The sequence below is a fragment of the Lathamus discolor genome, chromosome 1 (assembly GCF_037157495.1).
Source record: "Lathamus discolor isolate bLatDis1 chromosome 1, bLatDis1.hap1, whole genome shotgun sequence".
NCBI classification, from domain to species: Eukaryota; Metazoa; Chordata; class Aves; order Psittaciformes; family Psittacidae; genus Lathamus; species Lathamus discolor.
Genome location: NC_088884.1, coordinates 68,520,723 through 68,548,572, shown reverse-complemented (window position 1 = coordinate 68,548,572; position 27,850 = coordinate 68,520,723). Strand labels below are relative to the sequence as shown.

The following is a 27,850-nucleotide window of genomic DNA, read 5'->3' as shown; positions in this document are numbered from 1 at the left end:
CTCCCAAGCCTGTCAGGGTCACTCTGAATGGCATCCCTTCCCTCCAGCGTATCAACCGAACCACGTAACTTATTGTCGTCGGCAAACTTGCTGAGGGCATGCTCAATCCCACTGTCCGTGTTTCTGACAAAGATGTTGAACAGGATCAGTCCCAACAACAACCCCTGAGGGTCACCTCTCATTACCTGTCTCCAGTTAGACACTGAGCTGTTGACCGCAACTCTCTGCATGTGACCGTCCAGCCAGTTCTTTATCTACTGTGTGGTCCAGCCATCAAATCCATGTCTCTCCAATTTAGAGATAAGGATGTCATGTGGCACAGTGCTGAATGCTTTGCAAAAGTCTGCTTTAGCTTAGCTGCTTGGACATTTTAAAAGAAATTCGGGATCAAGTGTAAGATTTTGCAGTTGCGTGTACTGTTTTCTACAGAGGCAAGATGGATTGCTCATTTGAAACCTACTTGCATAGTGAAGACAGACTGTTAAAGTGCAGATACCAAACTGTGAGATGCCTGTTTCCTAGTCTCGGAATACTCTGAAGTGCTTTTGAAGCACAAAAGAGAAGGTTAATACAATGTTTTATTTTATTTCCCTTGGAAAATACCATCATCTACCAAATTGACTTTGAGATCTCTTAGAACTGTTCTTGGGGTGAAATTTGAGCCACGGACAGTAAAAGCTTGCTTTACCCTTCCAAGTCATTGTGGTCTGATTAGTTTGGCTGAGTCACTGACAGGTGTAAAGCTCACCAATCTTGTTGACTTCATGCATTTACAAGACTTAATACATTTCATACATTTGCATGACCCTACAAGGACATTTTGTTTTCAGTTTGTGAACTAGATGCGTATGAATTTGTTTCAGTTCCTCAACAATTTTTTTTCTTCTCTCATTGGGTGTGAAAGAAGTGGATATGGGGTTTGCAGAGAAGACTTTTTATATGACACTAAAAATTGTAGTGATGGTCTTTGCCATTACAGTAGGTAAGAGAGTGTGTGGACAGCTAAGGACACTTGAACTCTGCAGCAGGGCATTATGCAATATCAGTTCCCCTGAGGGTGAAAGCAACATTGAAAGCTTGTCAACATTTCCGGTCACCTGTTTAAAGTCTGTTCAGTGAAACATTTTGATAGTAGACAAGACAGTGTATTGTAAGAAGGGGGAATGTAATAGCTGTCTACAGATGCAGTAAGCCTGTGTGAAAATAGGTTGCTAAGGAGTTTTAGTACTCTGAAATCATATTGGTAGGTTTCAACAGATACGGAGTTTCTACCTGTGATTCCTAAACAGATAACTTAGTCGCATGGTGTTTGAGTGTTTTGTTTGAGGACAGGTTGCAACGTATGCAGGCAAAAGAAGCTGAGGTTCTGTGTCAGACATAAGTGGGTATTTTAATGTTTTGGTGGTCTGTCAGATACCTGATGATTTTAATAATCTTGAGGGGTTTGGAAAAATTATACTAGCAAGCATTGTCAGTGGCTCCCTTGTGACTAAAATGAGAGTTTGGACTTAAATTCTGATAACTGCAGAAGCTAGAAAGCAGCTGTACACTGTGTGAATAGTCTGTATTACTTCTTTTTGACAGTGGCCAAAAGCGGATGCCTAAGACAGCAGGGTTAATATTTACTCATAGCAGAATTTTCTCAGCCACCAGCTGTTTGTTGCACAGGAACTTTCTTGACCACTGGCAGTTTCTGTGTGTTTAGAATCCACCCAATAGATTTCTCTTAAGTGACTACAGAAAAGAAAGTTAGCTATATTTTTTTTTCTTCTTGGCTATCTGGTCAGATCTCTTCACTGTGTGTGTGCCTGGTTTATGTCGTGTTCAGTCACTCTCAACAAGCAACAGAAAACAACATTTGTAGCAGTGAAGGTGTTTGAATGTGTAGTGCAAAAGTGTAATTTAGTTTTCAGTAATTCTGATTATAATCTGATTCTTGATGTGTTAAATTTCTTTTTTTTTCTGCTGTTTGCCTGTTGTCGTTTTGTGGCAAAGCATCACCTACCTTTCCAAATCTAAGTGGAAGAGAGCAGTTACCATATTTTCTCTCTTCTGTTTTGGGGTGGTTAACAATGTGTGTATCAAAATATCTTGCCACTTACAGATGCCAGTTTAAACTGCTATAACTTGTTCATGTGTGTCTGCACCATAAATGGTATTGCCTGTAAAATGAGTTGACTAGTCATTGGGCTGAATATGTGTGGCTGTTCAAAGTAGTGGTGGTAAGGGAACTGTTCAAGGGCTTTCAGGTCAGATTTTCCCCCTAAATGGAAAGTGTAAAAGATTTGTTAAGGAAGTGCAAAAGGTTTTTTTCAGAGTTGCAGAAGCTAGCAAGAATTTGGCTTGTGAGATAACCATGATCTTTGGTATTTTACAAGCTGAAGAATAATACATATAGTTAAGTAAAAGTTGGGAATTACTTATGTCTTACTAGCTTCAGATTTTTCTGGGATCCATTCTATGAGCGTACAGAGCACACTGAGAAGTTGATGAAGAGCAGCATCAGCTGTGGTGCTTGGAAAGGGAGAGCACTTCTGCTCACGTTCAGAATGCTTTATGCATTTTGTGTCTGAGAATGTTGAGCTATTATTTGAAACTGCCTTGGCAGCTTTAGAGTTCAAGTTTTCAAATGGCATTTCTAGATACCCTGTCATAACATGACTTGAGTGACTTCAGCGTCTTTGGTGGTTGAAGGTGTTACCGGTACAGCAGTGTCTTGCTGCAAATAGCTAAGTAGTTCAAACTGCCTTCAGAGCAAGACTCAGATGAATTATTATTTTTATATATATATGTAGATGAGCTGCTGTAGTTGAAATATTTTGCAGAGAGGTAATGTATTAAAAAAAATTAAGTAAACTTTTTTATTTATACAGTATGAAATGCGGCTGAGGGCCTGACCTGTTTAACATTTCTGAGTGTGACCATTGTTTTCATGATATTCATAAACCTATTTGTTTTAAGCTTAGCAGGGAATTCCTGTTAAGCTGATGAGTATTTCACAGAATATTAGATAACATAAACATAAAAAAAATACATAGAAGATGGGCCATAGGTTATTTGTGCAAGTGTAGGTAATGAATTAGAGACAGTTTGAGGTAGAAGCAAAGCGCTCTAGTCTTTCAACCACTGCTGGAGGTTTAGTGCTTATTTAGGTGAAACATAAATTACGCATTCTGAGATACGTGTCTTCTCTATTATTAATGATTGAGCTGCCATTGGTAATCTGTCCTATTGTTCTAGACGGATGATGCACATTTTAGTGATGTGTGAACTTCTTGGCATTTATAGTTCATGTATAACACTTAATTGAGTCAAGGATTAAAGTATCATGAGGCTGCATATAATAAACATAGGTATTAGTGTAGTGATTTTAAAAAGAAATTGTATGTGGTTTAAGTGCATTAGCATTCAAAAATATTAGCAGGGAGTACTGAATGTGGTATGTGATTTAGCAGTAGTCACATTAGTAAGTTTTCACTTCTCTTTTTACTAACAGGAAATCCAGTTAGGACTGCGCGATGGTAATAACACTGAAATGCTCAATCTAGATGCTGATGAGAAACTTCAAGAAAATAGTGAGTAGGCTAGGAGATGATTAACATCTTGTGTTGGGTTTTGGTTTTTTTTTCTGTACAAGACTCAGCTTTGGCAAAATTGAGAGGGGGAAAAGGTAGAAACAGGTTCAAATGATAACTTCAGAGAACTTTTAATGTATATGTTGTCTCTAAGACTTCCCTCACTGTGGTTCAGAAAAATACTTTGCTCTTTCTTATTTTAGGAGCTTCTTTTCACTATGAATGTCTTTATTTTCAACTGTAGTTTCCAAGGTGTGGTTTTATTTTAATATTTTCCTCTGTGTAATAAAATTAAGGTTTAATCTAAAAACAGGTATTTTGGGACTAATTTTGCTAACATATTTATGCTGCTGTGCATATTTTGCAGTGCTAGCTTAACACTAATCTATTCATAAGAAAATTAAGTGTTTGCAGCTAAATTGCATTGATTTTCATTAAAATAAGTTAAACATTTAATTAATCTGTTGCTAATGAGTAAAATTTTTCCCGATGCGGTTTCTCCGAAGCGTTCATAAAGCCAAACAGAGCAGTGACTCAGCTTTCCTCTCATTTGTAGTACTGATTACATTTCTGTTAGACCTCAAATTGTCTCTTGAGATTTTGGACAAGTTCTTCTAACTGCTTGGCATTTATAGGGCTTCTGCCACTGTTAGCAGTAGTGAGTACTGACTAATTGCTTGGATTTTAACATTAGGTTGTGTAATTCTACTTAAAGTGAGTATTAGTGAGACAAAAGAAATGCTGATGGCCTGTTTACATTATCTCAGTTGCTGATGATGACTGGGAAGTACACTGGTGTTAAAGGAGTTGTGACAAAACACCAAATTTATCAGTCTTAAGCTGGGTCTGCAGTAGGCTGGTTTAAAATTAGCAGGTGCCATAAAGCACTGGAAGTAAATTGCCACAACCTGAAGAAAGCAGCTTTTGACATTGGCTGGTCCTCACTGGAGTCCTGTTGTACACCAGATGAGGTTTCCAGTTCTTGCATGCTTGAAAAGTTAGCAAATGAAAAATCTTAAGAGTCTCCATCTCCTGTTCACTCAGGTGGCTGCTTCAGTTGTTTTATAAAGTAGGGAAAAAAACCCAACAAAAATACCCCAACACAGCTATGAAAAGGAACCATGGAATGAGCAGGAAAAGGGAGTGATAGTAGCTCTCTTGGTGCAGCTGCGTTAGTATGAATCATAGAATGGTTTGGGTTGGAAAGGACCTTAAGATCATCCAGTTCCATTCCCCATGGGCAGAGATGCCTCACAGTAGACCGTGTCACCCAAAGGCTCTGTCTAACCTGGCCTGGGATGGAGCATTTATCGCTTCTTTTGGCAGCCTGTTCCAGTGCCTCACCACCCTCACAGTAAAGAGCTTCCTCCTTATATCTAATGTGAACTTCCCCTGTTTAAGTTTGAGCCCATTACCCCTTGTCCTATCACTACAGTGCCTGATGAAGAGTCCCTCTCCAGCACCCTTGTAAGCCCCCTTCAGATACTGAAAGGCTGCTCTGAGGTTTCCACCCAGCTTCTTTTCTCCAGCTGAGCAGCCCCCATTTTCTCAGCCTGTTTTCATATGGGAGGTGCTCCAGCCCCTGATCATCCTCGTGGCCTCCTCTGGACTTGTTCCAAGAGCCCCAGGTCCTTCCTATGTTGAGGACACCAGAACTGGAGACAGTACTCCAAGTAGGGTCTCATGAGAGCAGAGAGAATATACTTCTATAACTGGTGAAGACAAAATACTTTTTAAAATAAATAGCTTTTCATAATAAGTATAGGATTTCTTGCAAGCATCTGTCTTTTTTTTTTTTTTTTTTTTGAGAATGTTTGGTTTCTTTCAGTGCAGTTTTGGTGGGCTAGCATATCTAATAAAGGTATTCAATCTTGTTAGGAAAATGTTCTTTCTGACATCAGGATTTAGGAAGATGAGGCTTTGCCCTTGAAACTTTCTGACCTTTCAGAGTGTGGCTGGCTTTATCCAGGCTCTCCAGATTAGGTTTACTCATTAATCAAATCCATTAGGGTATCATTGAAAGTATTTTTAGAAGAGAGTAGTATGAAACTGTAGTAACAGGTGTTGCACTTCGGGAGGGGGGGAAGTAATAGTTTTAGCTTCTCTGGTATATTTTATTTTCTAAAAACTAAGTATTGAGTGTCTAATTGTGAATAGCTTTTTAAAATTAGATTAAAACCTTTATCTTTTATTATTTAGAACACTCAAAAACTTTTGTCACTGTTTGTAAACTCGCAGGTGCCCGGGTTTTAAGGAAAAAAGGTTTTGAAATCATAAAATGCAGGTTTCAGCAATGTCTGGTTCCTTTTTTATTTCCTTTTCAAAGTGCAAATTTTCTGTTTGCTCCCCCCTGCTGTTGAAGGGTCTCTGTATGGTTCCTGGGTCCAGCTGCCAGATTCTTGAAGCCTTCTCCATGGCTTGCCAGGAGAAACAGGTGTGGAGCGGGCTTCCTTGGACTCCTGCTCATGGAATCAATGGCTCCCTCTGCAGTCCTTTTAAGAGCAGCTAAAGTGTCTTACATCTTCTGCCATTCCACCTTTTCTTCTTTCCTTGGGAGAACTGCAATAGGTACATGAGTTGTGTCTTACCTGCACCTTCCACTCTTTTTTCCTGTGTATTCAGGACACCTCTTACCTACAGATGGTGTAAATCTACAGAGACTAAAGATGTAGAATACACCTTTTCAGAATGCTTGCAGTTAACTGGATCTGTTGTGGTTGCTGTATGCTGTGTATGGTTGAAACATAGTGATGACTCTGGGCTCCAGCTTCCTTAAAAAGAAGACTAAAAGAGTGCTGGACATGATATGGAGAAGCTGAGAGACTTCTGGGGAAAAAAATGTGCGTAGGACTTCTATGAGAATTGTGGGTGGAGGAAAAATTAATATTATCAGCTAGCTCGATTTTTACTTTTTAAATACTTTGGGTCTCAAAAATAAATCTGCTGAATTGATAGCTGGGCCTAAGAACTAGTTTTATGAAAACATAATGTCCATGCATTCTGCCAGCGTAGTTTGCTCTCTAGTTGTTTTCAGGATGATCTTTGTCAGATAGAGCTCTTTGAATTAAGATGACAGCAGGGAAGACTGGAAGTAGATACTCCTTATAAGCTTATTCTAGAATTTTTAGAATGCTATATAAACTGCATAGCACTTTCTTGCAAAAAGTTAAAAACCTGCAAATTTCAAAGTGAAAAATGTAGCTCACTGATCATGAATTTGTTTAAATGTGCAGGCTAGCAAAAGAAAATTAGACACAAGCCTCTGCTAAAAGAGGAATGCAAAAATTGTTGCACTAGATCAGGCCTGTGAAATGATCTCTTTTATACAGATATACGTGTGTGTGTGTGTGTGTGTTTGTATAACTTACCCTTTCACTTTGTAAAAATGACCTCATTGCCAGCAACAGAAAAGCTTGTATTGCTATTGTCTTGTAATCCTCTAACATACAAATAAATCTTCAGAGATATGTGAAACATAAAATCCAGAAGGACTTGTGAAATTTGTGGTTGCAATTGATGTTTGTACAACAATAAATTTTTCTTTGTCTGCGTAACTGTCCGTTTTCCAAGTTATCCCCTTAAGTTGGTGTGTGTTGTTTTTGGTGTGTTTTTGTGAGCGGGTTAGGTTTTATTTATATTGTGGTAGCAAAAGTGTGATTATTTGTTAGAACATTGTCAGACTGCTTTTTTTGTGTGTGTATTCCTCTCTCGTGTCATTTTGCATTGAGGGAGATCTGCAGCCCAAATGTTAGATTTTATTAACATAAAATCTTCCCTCTGCCTCAGACTTTTCTTTAGTCTGACCTGAGGCATTTAGAGTGTTTTGGAGGGGTTTTGAGCCTTCACTGTCTGTGCTTTTAGGCAGTATCCTGAAAGATGGTGTACTATGATTCTGCTAGTCATTTCAATATTTTTCTTTATTACTGTTCAGTGTAGTATTAGTTTTTCTTACTGTTTTATTTTTGGCGTTTTGATTATGTAACTTCCTAAGATATTTTTCTTAGCCCTTTCTATGCTGAAGTGCAGGTTCTTGCTGGGTTAGGAACTTGTTAGAAGTTTTTTTTCTCCTATATATTACCTCTCAACATTAAACTGAATCTGTTCTTTTATTCATAGGAATTCTGGGAAATTCAGGTTGGAAGGGTTCTCTAGTCTGACCTCCTGCTCAATGCAGGGTGAGCCAGGAGGTCAGAGCAGGTTATGAGGGATTTTATCCAGTCTGGCCTTGAAAGCCTCAAAGCAAGGAGACCACAGAACTTCTCTGGGCTATCTGTTCTGGTATTTGACTGTCCTCATGGTGAAGAAGAGTCATCTTATATGCAGTCTGGACTTCTCTTGTTTCAACTTTAATGCTCGTTGGTTTTTGTCCTATCACATTGCACCACTGTGGTAAGCCTGACTCCTTGCTAACCTTCTTGTAGGTACAGGCAGGCTGTTGTTAGCTCTCTCCAAAGCCGTCTCCTCTGCAGGCTGAATAAGCCTGTCTCCCTCAACCTCTCCAAACAGGACAAGGGCTGAGGCTCCCTGAGCATCCTGGTGGCCTATTGCATCCACTTTATGGATTTATTTCTTGTATTGGGGGGCATAATAAGGTGTGTCAGACGGTATCTGGAAAAATAAGCCCGGATTAGAGGTGATAATCAGTTCCCTTATCTACTGGCAAGACTCTTTCTTAATAAAGCCTGCGATACTGTTGACCTTTCCTGCCAGGGCTCACTGCTGGCTCATGATAAGCTTGCTATCTCTCAGCCTCCAAACTGTATCATTGCCAGGGCCTCTCAGGTGCGGGGCTTTGTGTTTTTGTAGTCTGAATTCGTACAGCTCCTGTAGCATTCATTCCTCTTTCCTGTCTAGATCTGTCTGAATAGCAGCCTTGCCCTTAAACATGTTGACTCAGCCTCTTCACCCCAGTTAAGATTCTGCCCCTCTACTCTGCTCTCATGAGACCCCACTTGGAGTTCTGTGTACAGTTCTGGTGTCCCCAACATAAGAAGAACATGGAGCTGTTGGAGCAAGTCCAGAGGAGACCATGAGGATGATAAGGGAGCTGGAGCACCTCTCATACAAAGACAGGTTGAGAAAGTTGGGGCTGTTCAGCTAGAGAAGAGAAGCTGTGTAGAGACCTCATAGCAGCCTTCCAATATCTGAAGGGGGCCCTTGAGAATTCTGGAGAGGGATTCTTCATCAGGAACTGTAGCAATAGGACAAGGGGCAATGAGTTCAAATTAAAACAGGAGAACTTCAGGTTAGATCTAAGGAGGAAGTTCTTTACTGTGAGGGTGGTGAGGCACTGGAACAAGTTGCCAAAAGAAGTGGTGAATGCTCCATCCTTGGCAGTGTTCAAGGCCAGGCTGAACAGAGCCTCTGTCTACTAGACCTTTGCAACATGGTTTAGTGTGAGGCATCCCTGCCTATGGCAGGGGTGTTGGAACTGGATGATTTTAAGGTCCTTTTCAACCAAAGCCATTCTATGATTCTAACTATTATCTTAAAATTCTGACCAGAGTCCACCCTACTGGCCCTTCAAGTCATTGGTAATGTTTAATGGACTTGTCCTAGGGTAGACCCCTGCAGCACTCCACTTGACACCAGCCTCCAGGTAGCGTACAATGCAGAAACCATGAACTTCTGAGCCTGACCAGGCAGCTGTTTCATGCAAGTCTAGTTGTTCATCCATTCTAAAAAGAGGGATTTTTTTTCCTAATTCACTAATACTCAATTTCTTGAAGTTCCCATGTCCTCTTTAGTGTCTTGATTTATTTTCTTGTTAGCTTTTCTTACCAGTGAAAACCTACATTGGAAGGTTTATTTTGTGTCTTGAACAGTTTCCACGTTCATGAGTACTTTTTTTACTCTGTGACTAATTTTATTGGTGTTCTTCTTGTAAGAAACTTTGTCACTGCCTTTCTCGAAGTTGCTCTTTCTTTCTCAGCTCCTTTTTCAGTGCTGACATTATCATACCATATCTTATTTTTCTTTTATACTGCAGATTTTAGTTATTGCAGATGCTTTTGCCTACTCTCTGAAGTCTAAAGCAAGCATATTAACATTTCTTAAAAGCAGATGGGGCTTCCTAGTTGCTTTAAAACAGACTGTGCCTAGACCCACAATCTTACTGTTTCTAGCCCAGGTAATTTGTTGTTCTTAATTATTTAACCACTTCAGTTTGAAATGGTAGTTTTGATAGATATGCACGCTTGATAAGAATATGTCTGGAACAGTTATGTCACCATTATTCTTCATGTAAAATTCACATTAACGCACAGTTTTGTTGGTGGTACTTCGGTGTCTGCTAGGTGTTCCAGTTCTTATTTAAATTTCTTGGTTAGGGTCTAATAACATAATTTCCAATTCCTTTCTATGATTTTGTTGGTTTTAAAATAATTCCCATTTTATAGTTCAGTTTTATGATCTTTCCTTTTCTACAGCTTCATGGAATTGAATTTCTATTTTATAGTGCTAAACTAACAAGATTCCCATGTATAGTGCTGCTTTACTCCAAAAGGCTGTATTTTTTCTTTCTTCCCGGTACTGGCCACAAACTATTCCACTGCTTTACTGTTCATGTGAATTTTACTTGTCTCATAGCAGCAAGAGGCTAAAATACCTCCTGATTTCTGGTTGTGTAAGAGTAACTCTTAAGCATTTACCCTCACTCAAGAGAACAATGCTGTTCTGCCATGTGGCCACTCGTCTGTAGCTGTTTTACCAGTTGTCACACTTGGGTGTTAACATCAACAACAACAGAATTAGTGGAACTGAATACTTTTCAGCTAGACAGTTTTGAGTCCAGATGTTTTGACACATCCGGTTTTGAGAATCAGGTATATGGATTGAGGTACACATAGGTTTCAGTGTGTCTAGTATGCTGGGAATACATGGTTAAAAATCTGAGTTATTTACAAAACTGTAAATCAAAATTTTCTTACTTTCAGAGATTACTTCTAAATGAAAATACTGTTTTGAATGTGGGTCACATTTACATGTTTTGAAATGCGAAATCACCTTCCACATTTAATTGTCTGTCTTCTGGATGTCATTACCACCTTATAGTTCATCAGTTTCTCAGTTCATTTGTAGTTTTGCTGAGGGCTGTGTCTGTACAGGCAAACAACCCAATTTCTGTAATCCTTGTTAGATGTCAATATGCAGATAATGGTTTTTGTGTCTGTATTTGTGACCTGTCAGCAGCATCGAAGTACAAATGAGTAAACTTGACTCTTGGAGCATGTAGGGGCAGAAGGGAAAGTGGCTGCTAGATCTTGAATTGGTTTGGGTTTGGGGTTTGGGTTTTTTTGTTGCTTCAAAGACTGACTAAACCATGTTATCTTTGTGTTTCTCTCCCCTTTCCAGTTTAATGTCGTGGATCACAGATTCTGTGTGTGATTATAATTTAGTAGCTTTGTTGTGTGGCTTATTGAGTATTGCAGTGTGGCCTTTTAGCTGGCTTCACATGAAGTAGAGTATTACTAACTGTGTATCTGGATGTTTACATGAAATACTAAGTGCATGTGGTGAATTTTCATATAAAGAAAAGAGTATTTTGCTTACCTGTGCAAGAAATTCTGCCCGAATGAAGTAATTAAATGAAGAGTGTGTAAATAATTAATGATTAAATACAGTGTAAATCTTTTCGGTCAAAGAAATTATGAAAATGCATGTTTAAACTGTATTTTAAAAGCAAACAATTAAACAGAAGACTTCCTTAGTGCCCTTAGAATCTTTTAACATGTGAGCCAAAGGAAATGCCTACCTTATGTTGTCATTGGAACAGCATCTATTTGAGGTTCCCCTAGGCCTCTTTTTTACCCTGCTAACTAGGCTGTGCGTGTGCAGTGAAAGTCTCTTTTACATATAAAAGTTATTTTTCACAAGAAGTACTCTGCTTTTACATCAGTTTTTGCCTGTGGTCAATAAGTTCCTTTGAAAATTCTTATTTTTCTCCAGAGATATTGATAGATGGTTGTTTGTTGTTTGGTTTTTTTTTTTTTAATTTGTGCTTTATATGTTAAGGAAGAAGGGGTAGAAGCCATACTCACTCAGAATGACAAAGGAAGTCTGTAACAGAGCAAAACTCAGAACCTAGATACCCTGACTGATAGTCGTCTGCTGCAGCCATTAAATGGTTCTTTTTCCCTTGGAAGATTTTCTGAAAATTGTGCTATAAAATGATACCATAGCAATGGGGTTAGAGATGTACATATGTTGCTAAGAAACTACATGATCTGTTCTGGACCAGCTACTGGGATAAAGTGGCAGTCTTAAGTTGTTGTGTATGGAAAAGGGCCACTTTAGGTGATGTGCATTTTGCTCCACCGATTTCTGACCTGCAATGCTTGCCTTTGCAGATGGAACATGAGGATTTTGTAATGGAGGGGCATGGCAAGACTCCACCTCCTGGTGAAGAAAACAAACAGTGAGTCACACGTTTATTTAAAAGGGGCCTTACCATAGTAAATGGTGTGAAGCACTCTTATTTAAATGTACTGGGAGCATTGGTCATTTGTTGGGTGCTCACCCTTTTGGTTCCTTAAATATCCATATATAAAAGCAGATGGTGGCTGAGGAACAACAACAACAAAATAAATAAAGCAGTATGTTGACTTGCATTAAATTTAAAAGCATAGAAATATGCATTTAAATTTCAGAAGTTTAATCAGAAGTTGTTGTAAAGGGAATAATTTTGGAAGCTTAGCACTGAGGTAGTGAGTTTGTATGTTCAGCTGTTCTTCACTGAAATAATGTGAAATACAATAGAACCAGGGCCTTCCTTTTGGTGTGCATATGGTAGATCAGTCTTTTTTGGAATATAAACTTTCTCTAGAATGTGTTTCAATAAAGAAGTTGGCATTGTAAACAAAATGTTTTTTCAAGGATGAACAGTTTAAGATGCTGGTACACACTGCTTTAGGCAGAGAAGCTTGATCAGAGAAGAAAATGACAGGTTTTCATTAGCAAAAGGCTTTTTCATATTACTTCAGACTGAAATGCACTAATGGTTGGGACTTTTTCCTGTGTTTTTGTTCAGATGGGAAGAACAGAGTGTTGTCCTGGAAGTATTGCAGTGATTCCATATTCTTCCATATTCTTTTCTTTAGTTAATGCAATGGTAATTCAATTTTGATGTCATAATAATTTTTTTTTCCTGACCTGCCTTTCGGATCAAGCAGGAAGATGACCTTTGAGAAATTCACAGCACAGAACTCTTTTTTTCCTCTGCCTAGTTGAATGTCTCCTCATGAGGAGAAGTTCTCATTGATCAGCAGTACATTTGTTGCAGAAAGGCTGAGGTTTGCCCTTAGGTGAAGGTCTTCCTTGCCTTCTAGATAAGCTAGCAACTTTAAGTCCACTGCGTCTGCAATGGCGAGAAACCATTTCTGAGGTAGCCAGAATGAGTTCAGGAAAGTCCTGAACATGCACATTCTTTCCATCGTGGAAGTGAGCCAAACTTCTCGAAGTAATTGCTGTTATTTCTTTCTATTCAGACTGCCCAACTTACTGTGGTACCAAGAGATACAGAGCTTGTTGAATTAGAAACTTTCAGAAAGTTCCAGAAGAAAAATCAGGGCAGAAATAAAAAGGGGGAGTTAGATTTCTGTTTTTCTGAATTGTTTCTTTACATATCTAGTAGCATTACACTTTATTGGTACTGGATCTATAGCTTTGTGTTTGCTGTCTAATTTCAGGTGCAAGTGGAAGGTAGGATTACTTTACAGTTGACCTGATTTCTAATTAGAGCTTTTCAAGTGCCTGACATTACCTCTCCAAAACTGTGGTTATTAGAGAATATGCGATTACTGATATGCAGGATTTTTATTTTTTTACCTAACAAGTCTGTGTTCCGGTGGCATCTGAGATCTTGTCATACAGATCCTGCCCTAAGGGGTACCATTCCTAATAGTGTTAATCACATTTTTATAGAAGTCTGAAAACGCAATGTGCAACTGTGGCATAATTCCAGCAAGATTCTATTGTGGGTATTGCTCTTAAATTTCAGTCTATCACCTGAATCTTTTTCTACCCACAGTCTCAAATTTTCAACTCCTTAACAACATTGTCTGCCTTGGTAGAGCTTATCTCTTGCTTTAAGTGAAGTTGATCTGGCATCTGAGATAAACAAATGATAATCACACAAAGGATCTGTATTCTTGAGTGACTCCAAAAAGCTGCATTGATTTCACATCTTTTGCTGTTGATCTCAAAAGAAAGGAAATTAAATAGGAAATTGCCTCTTTGTGTTATTACTCACTTGCATTAGGGATTAGAGGGATTAGTTGGGCATCCTGGTGTCTTGTCTGCTGAAGGGCCACAGTGAGAAACTGGAGCATCTGACATAGGAGGAGAAGCTGAGAGAGCTGGGACTGTTTTGCTTGGGATGAGAACGCTTTGGTTTATCCATGTGTACAGATACCTGATGAGGGGACTATGGAAGACTGAGCCAAACTCTTCACAGTCATGTCTGCTGAAAAAGCAAGAGGCAGTGGGCATAGAGTGAAATACAGGGAATTCCACTCAAACCCAAGGGAAAAAGGAAATTACTGTGAAATGTGGTCACACCTTTGGAACAAGCTGCCCAAAAAGGTTGTGCCTTCATAATCATTTAAAATACTTAAAACCCAGTTGGATACAACCCTAAGTAGCCTGCTGTAGTTAACCACGCTTAGAGCAAAGGGCTGGAATTGGTGATCTCGGGTATGTCTTCCCTCTGCAGTGATTCAGTGTTCAAAGCCAGGTTGGACATAGCCTTGGACAACATAGTCTAGTGGGAGGTGTCCCTGCCCATGGCAGGGGGGCTGGACCTAGATGATCTTAAGGTCCCTTCCAGCCCTGACTATTCTGTGTACCTGTATACCTGTGTTCACTGTTGTCCTCCTACTTTGAATGTAGAATCAGGCATTTGCTTCAGAAACAGATGCACTTGCTGAAGATGCTTCCTTCCCTTTCCAGCTCAGCTGTTCATCAGACTTTCTTGAGATTACTGCCTCTACAGCTATGCAGATGTTTTGGGGAGATTCCTTGCCCCCCCCCCCCCCCCGGCACCTTGAGTTCTAATTTGCTTTCCTGAAAAGTTGACCATCTTAATGTAAATGCTTTAACAGACAGCCTGTTCTGAGTAACTATATTTCGATCCTTGAGGAAGGATTCAGAAGATAAGAGTTTCAGCAACTGACCTGCAAGCAAGGTGCTGGAGCAGTCTGCAAGTGTTACCACTCCTAGGCAAGCCCAGCAATTTGTTAATATTTAACTGCATTCCAAGAGACTGAAAGTTTGAGTGGACACTGAAAGAATAGAAATGATGATACTTCTGAGAGACTTTCAGTGGAAGCAGTAGTTCTTACCTAGCGCCAGTTTCATGTGGAATTTCCATTGCTGAAGTACAGCTTTGTAATGTATTATAAGAAGCCACCCATGGATGACTTCTAGCAATTTATTTCCAAAAATGCAACAGTATTTCAACTCAGTTTGACTCAGGGATAAAAACTTGGCATTGCAAGAGTGCCTTCTAGTATTAAAAACCAGCCAACCCTGCATCAATCTCTCAAACCTTTCTTTTGTTGTACTGAATAGGTCTTTCAGGCAGAGTTAATGCACTAAACTTGAAGCTTTTTAAGATTTTTTGGTTTTACTGAGCTGTAGATGATACCCAAGAGCTGCTGTTTGCTGGGATCTGTTAGCTTTGTGGGGAGGAATTCTCCTGGTAGACTGTATACAGTGTCTTTAGAAATTCTTAATAAATCATTTACAACATGAATATAACTGATTTCTATCAAAGTTATTTATGAAGAAGAAAAGTTACACATGCAAAACCCTTAGTTATGAGTGAAATACAAAATGGCCATACCCATCTCGAGTTCTGTGAAAGATACAGTTTATGCATGGTGCCTGTGTAACAAACCTGGCATGATTGTGCAGCAGTGAGGGCTGCCACTTACTCTAAAACCCACACTTAGAAAGAAGTGAGTGTGCGTAGACTACTGGGGCTGATAATGTCTGTAGTGGACCATGCTTCTAGTCCAGCAGAGGATCCTGACTCTTGAGAAGTTATTGCTTCTCAGTACTCTGTAAATGCCTCCCTCCTCTCAGCTCATTACTTTGTGATGTAACTGTTTGTTACACTTGGCCATATTACTTTGTTATGTAGCTAGTATCTTTGCTAAGAAACCCCTTTCCCTCTCTCCCGAAAAGAAAAGTTTGGAGAAGGATGAGCGTCATTATGCTTGATTTGCAGGTGGACATTTTGTTATAGGTGTTCTCTTGCATTTTCATCCATTACGAATACTGACCTGAACTTGCCGTATTTAAGGAGTAAATATCTCTCCACAAAATACTTACATTTTACGTCAGTAGCCTCTTTTTGCCTTACCAATTGTAATAAGGCTTTTCTTATCACTTACTAGAGAAAAGATTAACAGGCAACTTTGATCCAGAAGTATCTTTCCAAAACAAACTTCTGTTTACAGGCAGAGAGCAGCTTCTCTTTGTACCTTTTTTGGAGTAGGAAAATCCTACTTAAGTCCTTAAACTGAGGTTGCGTTCCTGGTTTTAGTAGTATTAATTAGTAGCTCTGCCTCTGCTAATAACTTATTCCCAGTTGTCACCACCAGAAACTAATGTACCTTGATCTATTAGTGAAAGGGATCATGTAATGAAAAATTAGTCCTTTTTATAAGAAAAATGTATATGTTTTACCATTTCTGAATAACACACTGGAAAGTCTGTTTGACAGTCGCTATTTGGACAAGAAGTGAGTCAAGTTCATGCTCATGTTTACTAGCAAGGTAAGCCAAGCTATTACTGCTGTCTGAAGCAACTCAGCTGGCTATTCCCCACCTGCTGTTTTGTAGTAATGGGAGAGAAAAGTCTTCAGCTATCTTGGCAATTTGTACATCTGGAAGTGATTTATACTGTAAGAAAGAGAGCAAAACAGGATCTTTCTGTAATTTACAGTGTCATTGATTAGACCTACTGGATAGCCTTTTTCTTGGCTTGATAATTTAATATATAGATGCAGAGGCAATGAGACCCTCCAAAACTGCAGCAGTGCCAGAAAGAGATTGTAACCAGTGGAGATCACAAATTTTTTTTAAATTGGGTAATGTTCTTTTACATTATTCTCTGACATTTCAGCATGACTATTCAATGTCTTCCTGGATTTGTGTGACACTACAATTAAAAGAAAGTGATAGCTAAAATAGCCTAAGCTGGAAAGAGGAATGATAAACTAGTAAAATAGTTTCAATCAAAAAGGACATCCAAAAGTCATCTCTTCCACTTCTCTGCTCAAAGGTGGGCCAGATTTGAAGGTTAAATCTAACTTCTAAGTTGTATCAGGCTTCTTGGAATTATTCTAGAGCCTTTCTGGGCAATCTGTTATGTTGATCACCCTCATGGTGAAGAAAATTCCATAATATTCAGTAAGAATTTAATTTATTGCAATTTATGTCCATTGCCTTTCATCTTCCAGTGTGCATGTGTGAAAGTCTGGCTCAATCTTCATTAAAACTTCTATGTTTGCTTGCACAGCAGAATAGTCCCTGTCCCAGTTTAGTTTTGTAATTTTAAAGCTATGAAAAACAAGCTCTATCAGCCTTTTCCGTTGTACTTCAAATTAAGGAGCGAGTTAATATGCCAGCCTTCCTTCATTTTCAGCAGCCTGCCAATACTGGTTGCACATGCAGATATCACTGCCACAGTGGTGTAAAATGACCAGTCTTACTCTTTGATAATGTTGCTGAAAACTATGAAAAGGCTGCAGTTGTATATCCTGAAGATGTCTGCTTTGGTTAGTGAGAATGCCAGACATTGTTAGGAAGTAACTACAGTATTCTTTTGAAGGTTTGAGCTAAAAATTCCACGAAAGACCCTAGCCACAGCTTCTGTCCCTATAGCATAAAACACTGTTCTTACAAAAAATGAAGTTAGTTAAATGCGTGTAACAGGGGTTTTGTTTTTATGTATTAACGACATTCCATATTACTGGAGGTATTGAGATTTGCCTTGAGAACCATTGCACTTTTTAAACGTACTAACACAACCAACCTAAGCAGTAGTGTTGTAGGAGGGGTTTTTTTTGTATTTATTTGGTTGGTTGGTTGGGGGTTTTTTGGTTTTTTTAAAGATTCATGTTGGGATTTTCAAGGTAGCCTCCAAATCCTAGTTCAGATTATTAACTTAGTTTTGGGGAACCTAAATTTGAGTATCATCCCAAATTCTGTTGAAATTCATGACAAGTGAAGTCTTCCCTTGAAAACATCACATAGGCATAGCTCATTTTTCATTGCTGTTTGTTCTGTGTTTGTAGCCCATTAGAAAAATGTCCCCAAACACTGAAGTCCTCTGTCCCACATCCTGACAAGCCACCACAGAGACATGGGCTGTGTCTGTAGTGACCACACCAGACACTTTTGTCACAGGTTATCACAGTTCTGTTAGCATGTCAGAATATGCTTAGGACCCACAGTGGTAACTCAGGCTAGTTCTGGTATTGGCATCTGAGTAGGAGAGTTCTAACTTTGAAATTGTGTTTTTCTTTTATGTCTTTGGAGCTTTGGAAGGATATTTGAGGGCATGAGACCATTAGACTAAAGATGAAAACTGGTCCAACTAAGGTTTAAAGAATATTTTCATCACCTTCATATTTTATAAGTCTTTACTCCCTGCAGTGGAATGAGAGGCAGGACAAGTTTACATTTGAAGGCAGCTTTACCTGTGTATATAAAGGGCCCTGAGGCACAGAGGAAAGAATTGCCCTTTGTTGTGCAATTGAGTGGGTAGACATGAATAAGACAGCAGTGAATTCTTCATCTGTAGCAGTAGCTGTTTCAACCATAAGACTGGTAAGTCAATAATGTTGAAAAGCGAGCTTGCACCCTTTACAGTACAGTACTTCTGAACAGTGAAAAAAAAAAAAATTAAACATGGAGAACTTAAGCACTTTAACATGCCAAAAGTTCCATCACTTGTCTCCTATATTTTACTAGTTTAATGTTGTACTTAAATATCTGGGAATTTTTGTACTTAAAATTAGAGGTATTACCCCCAGGAAAACTCTAGTCTGACTATTCTAAGCAAAAAATAGTTTTAAGTTAGGCATTCGCATCTGCAAGTTAGTGTTGAAAGTATTTTCAGTTGTCATGGCATGGTTTTTAATACTCCCCATGTCACATCCTCTGATTTATTTATTTCTTCTTGCAAACCATAAATTAGGATATAGCAAAGCATATAGCACTGTGTGGTTTATTTTGTCATGAACAGATTCAGGCTTGCTATGTTCCTCAGCTAGCCTACACCATTAGCATACTGTTATTTTGCAAGTGTTTTCTCAGTATGTGAAAAAATAGAAGCGAAATTACTGTTGAGGGGGCAAAAAAACCCAAAAAGATATGGGAGATCACACAGGAAAAAAAGTCAACTTTGGAAGTAAACTTACCACTTACTATCCCAATGTGTTTAATTTACGCTGCTACTGAAAACTGAGAGAAGAAAAGACTCATGGACAATGTACATTGTAAGCGGGAGTAGTTTGGGATTTCGTATCCCTAGGATTTCATAGTGCATTCATCCAGATGTCTTGTGTTAAGAAGAGGTTAGTTTGTTTGGATTTTTCTCCCTTTCCATTCCTTCCCCCCCCCCCCCCCCCCCCCCCCAAGATCATGGAATTAAAGAATCATAGAATAGTTAGGGTTGGAAAGAACCTCAAGATCATCCAGTTCCAACACCCCCGCCATGGGCAGGGACACCTCACACTAAACCATACCACCCAAGGCTTCGTCCAACCTGGCCTTGAACACCGCCAGGGATGGAGCACTCACAACCTCCCTGGGCAACCGATTCCAGTGTCTGACCACCCTAACAGGAAAGAATTTCTTCCTTGTATCCAATCTAAACTTCCCCTGTTTAAGTTTTAACCCGTTACCCCTTGTCCTGTCACTACAGTCCCTGATGAAGAGTCCCTCCCCAGCATCCCTATAGGCCCCCTTCAGGTACTGGAAGGATGCTATGAGGTCTCCATGCAGCCTTCTCTTCTCCAGGCTTAACAGCCCCAACTTTCTCAGCCTATCTTCAGGATATCTTCAAGATCTGTATCCTGTCTTCAAGATCTGTATTTATTCTGCATAGGAAGTGTACAAAGCCTGCTTCTGAATTTGCAGTCTTATCTGATCAAGAGGCTTCTTTACATTTGTTGTCTTTCCAAGACAAAAGTATATTTTCTATTCCAGCTGGCCTGATTTATAAATACAACATTGCAGAATACACAGAGTAGATAACGTCACATATTATGCTTGATATCATTTGTTTCTCTAGTTATTACAGCTAGTAGTAATTCTGATTGCTAGCAAAAAAGAGGTTATTCTGATTTAAAGATCTTAGTGTACTTTTGAAGGGGAGAGCATTTGCCCACAGATCTATTTCCTAAAAATCCCAGAGCCTCTTTATTTCAGAGCCCTCCACTCCCTATCCTCTAGTCCCTTTCCAGGAAGTTAACTATCTACTGGACACTCAATTGATTTCTCAAGTTCCTTGTCCAAGAAAACTTTTTTTTCAGGCCTGGCTGATTAGTGGCTGTTCCTTCTTAGCAAGTTGCCACTTCCTCAGGAGCTGCCTGAAGTAATGGTCTTCTGATGGATCATTCATATGGATGGCTGGACATTGTTCTCTTTTCAGCATTTCTTTGCTAGTTAGATGGCAATTGTTGAATGGTATCTTATGTGGGAGTGAGATAACAGCCATAAAAACAGCAAGCAAAATCATTTAAGGGCTGTTAATGATTTTTAGTCCTAAATTAGTGTTTTGTCTGTGTTCTTAGTGTAAAAATGTATTTTAAGTTAGCCAAATTTCAGTGGTACCTACACCAAGTTTGAACCAAACATTTTAATTTGCTAAGGATTCACTTTTTGGACGCCTGGCACAAGTCAGTGGCAGCATAAATGTGTGTGAATTACAGTCCTAAAACTTTTCTTGTAAGTTGCATATTGCGTTTTCCACTACTTCGTTCTCTCCAAAGAATAAATATATTCATCAAGTCTTTTTTGTTGTTGTTGTTTTGAAGGTTTTTTTTGCATACACCCAGATCAGTTGTTGAATCTTCTTTTCAAGGAGATTAAGAGAGGAAGGGACAAAAAGTCTAATGGTTGTATGTTGTATTAGAGTTACGCTCTCTTGTTGTTTCCTGTGTCCAGAAAACAGAAATTTTGGTGACTATCTTCTATGGCTTAGAGACACCAGAAGTTAAAGGATAAAAAAAATTAAATGGTCCTAAGTCCAAGAACTTGGTTCAAAGTTGCAGATCCCATCTGGACCCTTCAGGGAGTGACCATTATTGGTTAAAGAAGGGGAGCAAAGAAAAAAAAAGCAAGCTCTTTATTCCCTGTAGAAGATATGAGTTAGTTTTTATGACTAAAACTGTGCTTTGTGGTCAACATGGTATGAATTAAAAATTTGTTTACATTTTGGAGCTCTTGGGCTGTATTGCTCCTTTGGCATACTGTGATCTGGAGAGCTGGTAGGATTTCTTTTTCTCCTACCTAGACAGATGGAGTTTGCTGAAATCTTTGCCCTTGATCAAAGTTGATCAGATTCGGGAGTCGTACTGTTTTTAGGTTAGTGCATGCATTTGTATACTTGTGACAGCCACAGCTTGTAGAATTTTCTGCCTGGATAGCTAGCTGCTCCTTTCCTGACATTTCAAACTGAAGGACTGTACATGAAGGCACATTACTTAGGGAAGATGTTCAAGTTGCTTGGAAAGATCAGTTTACAGATTTATGCAGCAATGAAAAGTGCTTTTAATAGAAAAAATGTCGAATTAGGGAAATCTCTTACAGTAATCCACTGAATATGCATTCCTTTTGTATTCTGCTTTTACTTTGGGGTGGGGTTTTTTGTTGTTGGGTTTTTTTAAATTTTATTTAGCTTAGCATATTATGGTTCCTTTAATAAGAACAAAGGAAAATGGGTTGATGCCAGCTCCAACCAAGATGCCAGAAATTCCTGTGCTCAGAGGTTTCCGGGCCAGTGATTGAATTCTCTATGCTAAAACTCAAGGCAAGTTAGAACAATTTGGAGAGAGGTACTGGTCTATCTTGCCATAAATAAATAAAGAAATAAAAATAATGTAAATTCAGTATAGATAGTTTCCTTCGGGGGGGGGGAAAGAAAAAGATTGAACTAGAATATTACTAACTCTTCAGCCCCAAAATCTCCCTTGTCTTTTGTGAGGCCTCCCGTAAGTATTTGTGAGGAGCCTGCTTTGTGTGAGCAGCCCAAATGAAAGTGAGTATACTGAATTTCAGTAGAAGCATGTCTGAAGGCTCCATATAAAAAGTAGGTCCCATTGTGGTAAAGTGTTTATAGGCATGAAAGATGAAGTTTTCATTAAATATTCCAACCTGGCTGGAATATTTTAAATAAATTAAATTCCTGGCTGGAATAATTAATATCCAGAAAATGCTTGCTGCTGTTTGTTTTGAAATGTTTAAAGCTTTGAGGCTTAAATAGGGAGAAGGAAGGATTTATCCAATGAGGTTATCACTCCTTTTGAAATACACGGTAACATAGCTATTGTTGATGGAAGGTCAGTTGAATCAATCATTTAACTGGCATGGTAATTCATAGGCTGTAAATAAAAATTTGAAAGCAACCACTTGCTGTATGCATGAGTGGAGTGATACGGTATGCCATTTCCCTATTTATTTGAAAGAAGTATTATCTTTTCACTGGCATAGATAGAACTGCATTAAAAAGATAAACTTTTCCTATTACATTGATATTTTGGCACTTAGGGATTTTGGAAACTGGTAAGGGTGACCTGTTAGGATAGGAGTACAGACTCCAAGAAGCTTCTGAAATGATAATAAGGATCAGGTTAAACAAGTTCTAAGAATTCTAATTTGTACCAGTTCCCTTGTGTGTTATGTTACTGGAAAGTACTCATTTAATTTCTCAGGATATGGGTATACAAATTCATTCAGCACATAGAGGGTGACTTGACTGAATGGCAAAAGACGTTTGGGATCAATTCTTTCAGTTCCTGGGGTAGTTAAGTCTCGTGCTTTTTCTGTGTATATATCTTTCCTGAGTTTGGAGTCTTGTTTGGTTTTAGTCAAGTGAAAAGAAGAAGAAATTATAATACAGCTGTGATTACCAGTATGTTAAACTTCATGGACCAAAATTAATTTCCACACTAAAAGAATGTCTTCAGGAAACAGAAGAGTATCAGTTCTGGTTATGTCTGTTAATAGTTAATCATGTGTGTTTCAAGGTTAGCTGCAGCATATGCTATTTTTTTGCCCAGGTACTTAAAGAGGTGAAAAAAAGTTATGGGAAGAGATCTACATAGGGCTCAATATACTGCAGGTGTCTTGGCATCAAAGGAGAACTGGCTGTTCAGGAAGCTGGGATTAACGTGGTAAAGTAGAGGTTCAGTAATGCGTGACAGAGATTCTTAGGAAACGAGCTTTCAGTTCTGTTGTTCATGGAACAACTTTGTTAAAAGGCAGCTAGCAAGCTTCATCTTTCTCCAGGTTGGAAAGGGCATTTGAGGAGATTGAAGAAGTGAAGGCATAGTGATGGATTATTTATAGGTTGAGCAGCTAGGAAAAAGTATTGTGGCAGATTGAGGAAAAATTAGGTGGAAAAGTATGTGTTTGCAATGTTTGGTGAATGAAGTTTTCTTTCTGACTTGTTATCTTTCTTGAGCACTTCATTAAGGTATAGGGTCAGAACTTTGACTTGGCCTTGAAGTCATGTATAGTTCTTAAACTTTATATGCTGTGAAGTTTTCAGGCCTTGTATTCTTTCTTTTGTCCCTGGCAAGATATGAACGAGACCTGAGCTTTAGTTTGGCTCCAAAGCAGTGTTACAATATCAGTTTTAAATAATAGTGATGGTATGCTCCATTCCTAGAATATGTTGGTAGGTGCCTTGTGTAAGGGATATGGAAGCTGTAGTAACATTTTCAGAAACTGAGTAAGCTTTTCCTTTATTGGATCCTTTTTGTCATGGTATTCTCTGAAAAAAAGAATTTACATTATACTTTTGGTTACTATAGTTAAGAACCCTGGCAGCTCTGTTTGCACAATTGTGCAACATAAAATGTCTCCCTACACACTAAATGTGAAGGCAAGGTGGGAAGCCCAAACCAAATCCTGGGTTTTCCTTAGGAATGAGTATTTTGTCTTGGAAGAACGCTTGAACATTTTTAAGTTTTGTAGTCCTGCAGAAGGAGAGGACATCTCTCTTGCACTATGGCTTATGTGCACTTGCTGTGAAGACTAGTTATGGTCTTCACTTCTCAGAAGTGTTGGGCATTCAGCATCTGTGTCTGTTCAGAGAAAATAATGTAAAAGTGATCTAAACTGTCCCTTATCCATTATGGAGATGCCTGTGTCAAGTACCTAGTTGTTACCACATCTAAGCAGCAAGATGCTTTGAACTCCTGTTTTTAACCTTAATTTTAAAAGTTTTCTCTTGAAATACACCATGTGGAAGTTGTAAGAAGCAGGCAAGGAATAGTTAAGGCTCTTAATTCTGTTCCATAATTTAAGCGGTTGTCTGCTTGCTTTTTATTATTGGAAATTGTTTAGCTGTGTAACCTAGTCCTCACAATATGTCCCTACCCTAAAAGTCAAGCATTTAACTTTCTCTCAGGAGTGACAGAGGGGCCTTTCTGATCCCTGTTAACTTGAAGAGGAGCTGTGTTTGCTAGGATTGTAATCCAGGACAGTTGGTCCACTGGTGACTGGTTGGGGAGCTGGGGAGGAATTTGGAACCAATTATCTTGAATCTGTTACTGCACCCCCTTTCTGGGGTTGGGGGAGGGAGATCTAGGGAAATCTAACTGATGAGCTGCAGTACAGTAGAGGCGACATGTAGGCTTCAGTTCACTTTGAAGAAAATCTGCCTTTTTGCCTCTTACACTTCAGGAAGTAAATTCTTCACCAGCAGGAGAAAGGACAGTTGGTGAGAAGGCATTCTTGCTATGAGAAACTTGTTAATGTTTGAGGTTTCTGCTAAAGAATTGTGTCGGGAGGAGCTGAATAGGCTTTTTCACTTTCATAGTAGCAGCTATGAAGGACTTTCTAGGGGGAAAAAATGAGTCCTAAATTTACTGCCACATGTGTAAAGGCAATGTAGAAAAGCCCATTTGGTGGAGTCCAGTGTTGGAGGATGGTGAGAGTACAGCCTTCAAAAGAAGTAAGATATGGAATCAAACTGTGGAACTTTGAGCCCAAACAAAATACTCATAAGACAGGGAGTTTTGCATAAGGACTGAATGATCTTGGATCCTTTAAAAATTGAGTGAAACCAGGTCAGACAGGCCAGGTCTCCTTTTTGAGATGACAACTGGAGGACAAAGTTGATACCTTGGTTTGTCGAGTGGATGCTGAAGGATGCCAATGTCAATAACATTGAAGCCTAATTTATTGATTTTTACCAAGAGCTCATCAGAAAGGATGAGCTGTTACTAGAACCACAATGCAGCTTAATGTGAAATAAAAATCCCCCACTCCTTTCTTGTCTCAGTTGAGATATGAGTGTAGAGAATTCGTGACTGTAAGCATCTCTCTTAATGTGCATCTGTGTGCATGTATATGTCTGCTCATACTGGATACTGTCCTCATAGGAGCACTGTGAAGCTTCATTAAAGTTTTTAAAGTGCTTTATGATCCTCAGATGGAAGGTGCTTAGAAATGAAGTGTTTGTAATAAGATAAGTTAGTAGCGCATAACAAGGATATAACCTATTAACACTAGGTTATAACAGGGCTGCTAGCATCAGAAAGCTTAATGGTTAGGTTTTAAAGTGTAATTGCCCTCTGAAAAGGGATGTGCAGATCTTGTGTATGCTGTGTATTTTTATACTCTACTCCACTGGATGTTTTCTGAACTACTGTTCTGCTTTTCCTGCAATTTTGCTTGGGGAAATGCTGCATTTTAAACAAACAAACAAAACACCTCCAAACCCCCAAACCAAACAACAATAACAAAACAAACAAAAAAAGAAAAAAAAAAACCGGGAAAAAATAAGACAAAACCCCAAAACTTCTTGTGAGCCATCTTAACCAGTATGCTAACAGGAACAGATAAAGAATGAAGTATGTTTCAGCTGTTAGCTTAGTTGAAAAACTTAAGTTAAAGCATTCATTCAATTTATTTTATAGTAAAATAAGGAGCTTGAAGTTGTTTTCAAACAGCATCTTAAAGGAGACAAAACATGGGTAATTTCACCTTGCCAAGTGGAGTCCATTGCTCCTTATGGAAGATAAACTGGTCAAGGTAAAACCTAGGCTTACACTCTCTGTTTTTAACAGAATGCTGAATAATCTGACATGTTTTATCCATGTTACAGTTATCTAAGAATTGCCCATACTGGCTTCTCTAAATATTTTTGGTTCACTGATTATTTGTTTGAAAAAAGGTTATTGATTAAAAAAGTTTTGTCCATAGAACATTGACAAGGTGAAATTTTATAGCAGTCAAGTAACATAACACAGCAACTGAGGTGAGTGCTGGTTGCTTGAAGTCATCACAGTATTACCAACTTCTTGAGGTAAAAGCTTCCAGGACTTTCAGAATAGAGAACTGGCAAGCCTCGCTGAAGTTAAGAGGGCTTGTAAGTCTGAGTAAAACAGTTTGGCTTTTGAGAGGAACTAAAATTATCTGCAGCTTAGTGCATACTGTCATACTTCAGTGTGAACATGTACAGAACATGCAGCTGCAATACTTGCTGTAATGTTAAGGGGGATAGCTGTTTCATAAATGTGGCTATATATTTGTTTCTATGAAACTGCGTAAATCAGTTGCCAGGCAGTTGGTTTGGATTTTGTCTTTAGATGTTCAGAGCAATTGTGGTGTTCCCTTCGGGTCTTGCCACAAATAAGAACCCATTTCCTGAGATTTCACCACATTTCTTAAATTGCCATGTTTGGATTAGCCCTGCCACAATGCACCACAAACTGTTAAATCCAGCCAACCTGGGTGATTCTCTGCTCTGGTTTAGACAGCACAACTTCAATAGCTAGCATCAACTGCTTTTATTTCATTAGGTACCTGTTACACACGGTAGCTATTTCCGGGGTTTCATGAGCCTGCAGAGGTAGATGTAGAGGTGTTGCATTGCAGCCTGTAGCCCTGCTGAAGAAATCCACTCACTAGGGGAATCCCCGTCTGGGAGTTTCTGTGCCTTACTGTGAGGGAGGGCAATACGAGCAAAGCATGTCAAAACCTGAGACCTATTAGCCATTCATAGCCTCTTGGTGATCTTTTTGAAACATGTTTAGCCAATGACTTACGTAGTATGACAACATACGCTAATGATTTTTATTCTCATTCATAAGATGTGCAGTTTCAGCCCCTCTCCAAAATCATTCCTATGGGGTGCCCTCTGTGACTTTTTAAGTTAAGCTTCATTCTGTGGTGTTTTTTCACTGCTAGCATGGTCTTTTTTACTTTCTACATAGTTACAGTGCAAAACTGTACAGAATTAAAAACGTGTGTATTATCAGGGTTCAGTCCTGAAGGTGCTCCCGTGAGCTTCCTAAGCTGCTGTCTGTCACCTCACTGTATTACAGTACCCTCTCAGTTCAAGTGTTTATTCCCCATGTCGGGCAGACTCAAGAGCAAGCCTCCTCACAGCGAAGCAATACTTGCATTATCATATACTGTTTCTGCACTATGTTTTTACTGTTTCTGTGCATTCAAGGTGATGTCTGGAAACACCCTGCAGACTTACTGTTTTATGTTGAAACATACTGGGATATTCACTTCCGACTGAGCATTTGTCTATGGACGTCTGCCTAATGATGGAGTTGCAGCCTAAGACTCAAGGCAATAGGGCAGAGTGAGCTGGCTCTGCTGTCCTACAGGTGTTCATGCCTCTTAACCTAGGGTTTGGGTTTATGTGTGAGTGTCCTGTAGACAGCCTGTTACCGCCTGGGTTCATGGTGGGCTGAAGATTAGTCTCATCTTCTCCTCGAATCAGGATGGGGTGGTACTGAAAACGTGGTTTTCTCTGGAGGTAAGCGCTAGGGGTCTTGTGTCCCCCACGCACCACAGAAGAGTGCGTGTGTCTAGTGGGACTTAGACATTTCATCATTCGCCGTTGATGGGCTCTGCCACCTTCATGTAGAATCAGCATAATTGGCCGCTTTTTTTTTTTTTTAATCAGTTTTAAAGAGCAAGGACTCCAGCCTAGTGCCTCTCTTTCAGTGTGCTCACAGCTCACATATTTTACCCTTTCTGCTTGCTGCCCTTCGCATGGTGAACGGTGAGGAA

At 39.1% G+C, this 27,850-nt stretch overlaps 1 protein-coding gene across 1 annotated transcript in view; it reads left to right on the top strand.

The window, feature by feature from the left end:
- TNRC6B (trinucleotide repeat containing adaptor 6B) overlaps nucleotides 1-27,850 on the top strand; it is a 136,095-nt gene that overhangs the window by 29,891 nt on the left and 78,354 nt on the right. The window contains exon 4 of the mRNA XM_065677680.1: nucleotides 11,924-11,991. Within this exon, the coding sequence (XP_065533752.1) occupies nucleotides 11,924-11,991 (68 nt within the window). The remainder of the gene's footprint in view (nucleotides 1-11,923; nucleotides 11,992-27,850) is intronic.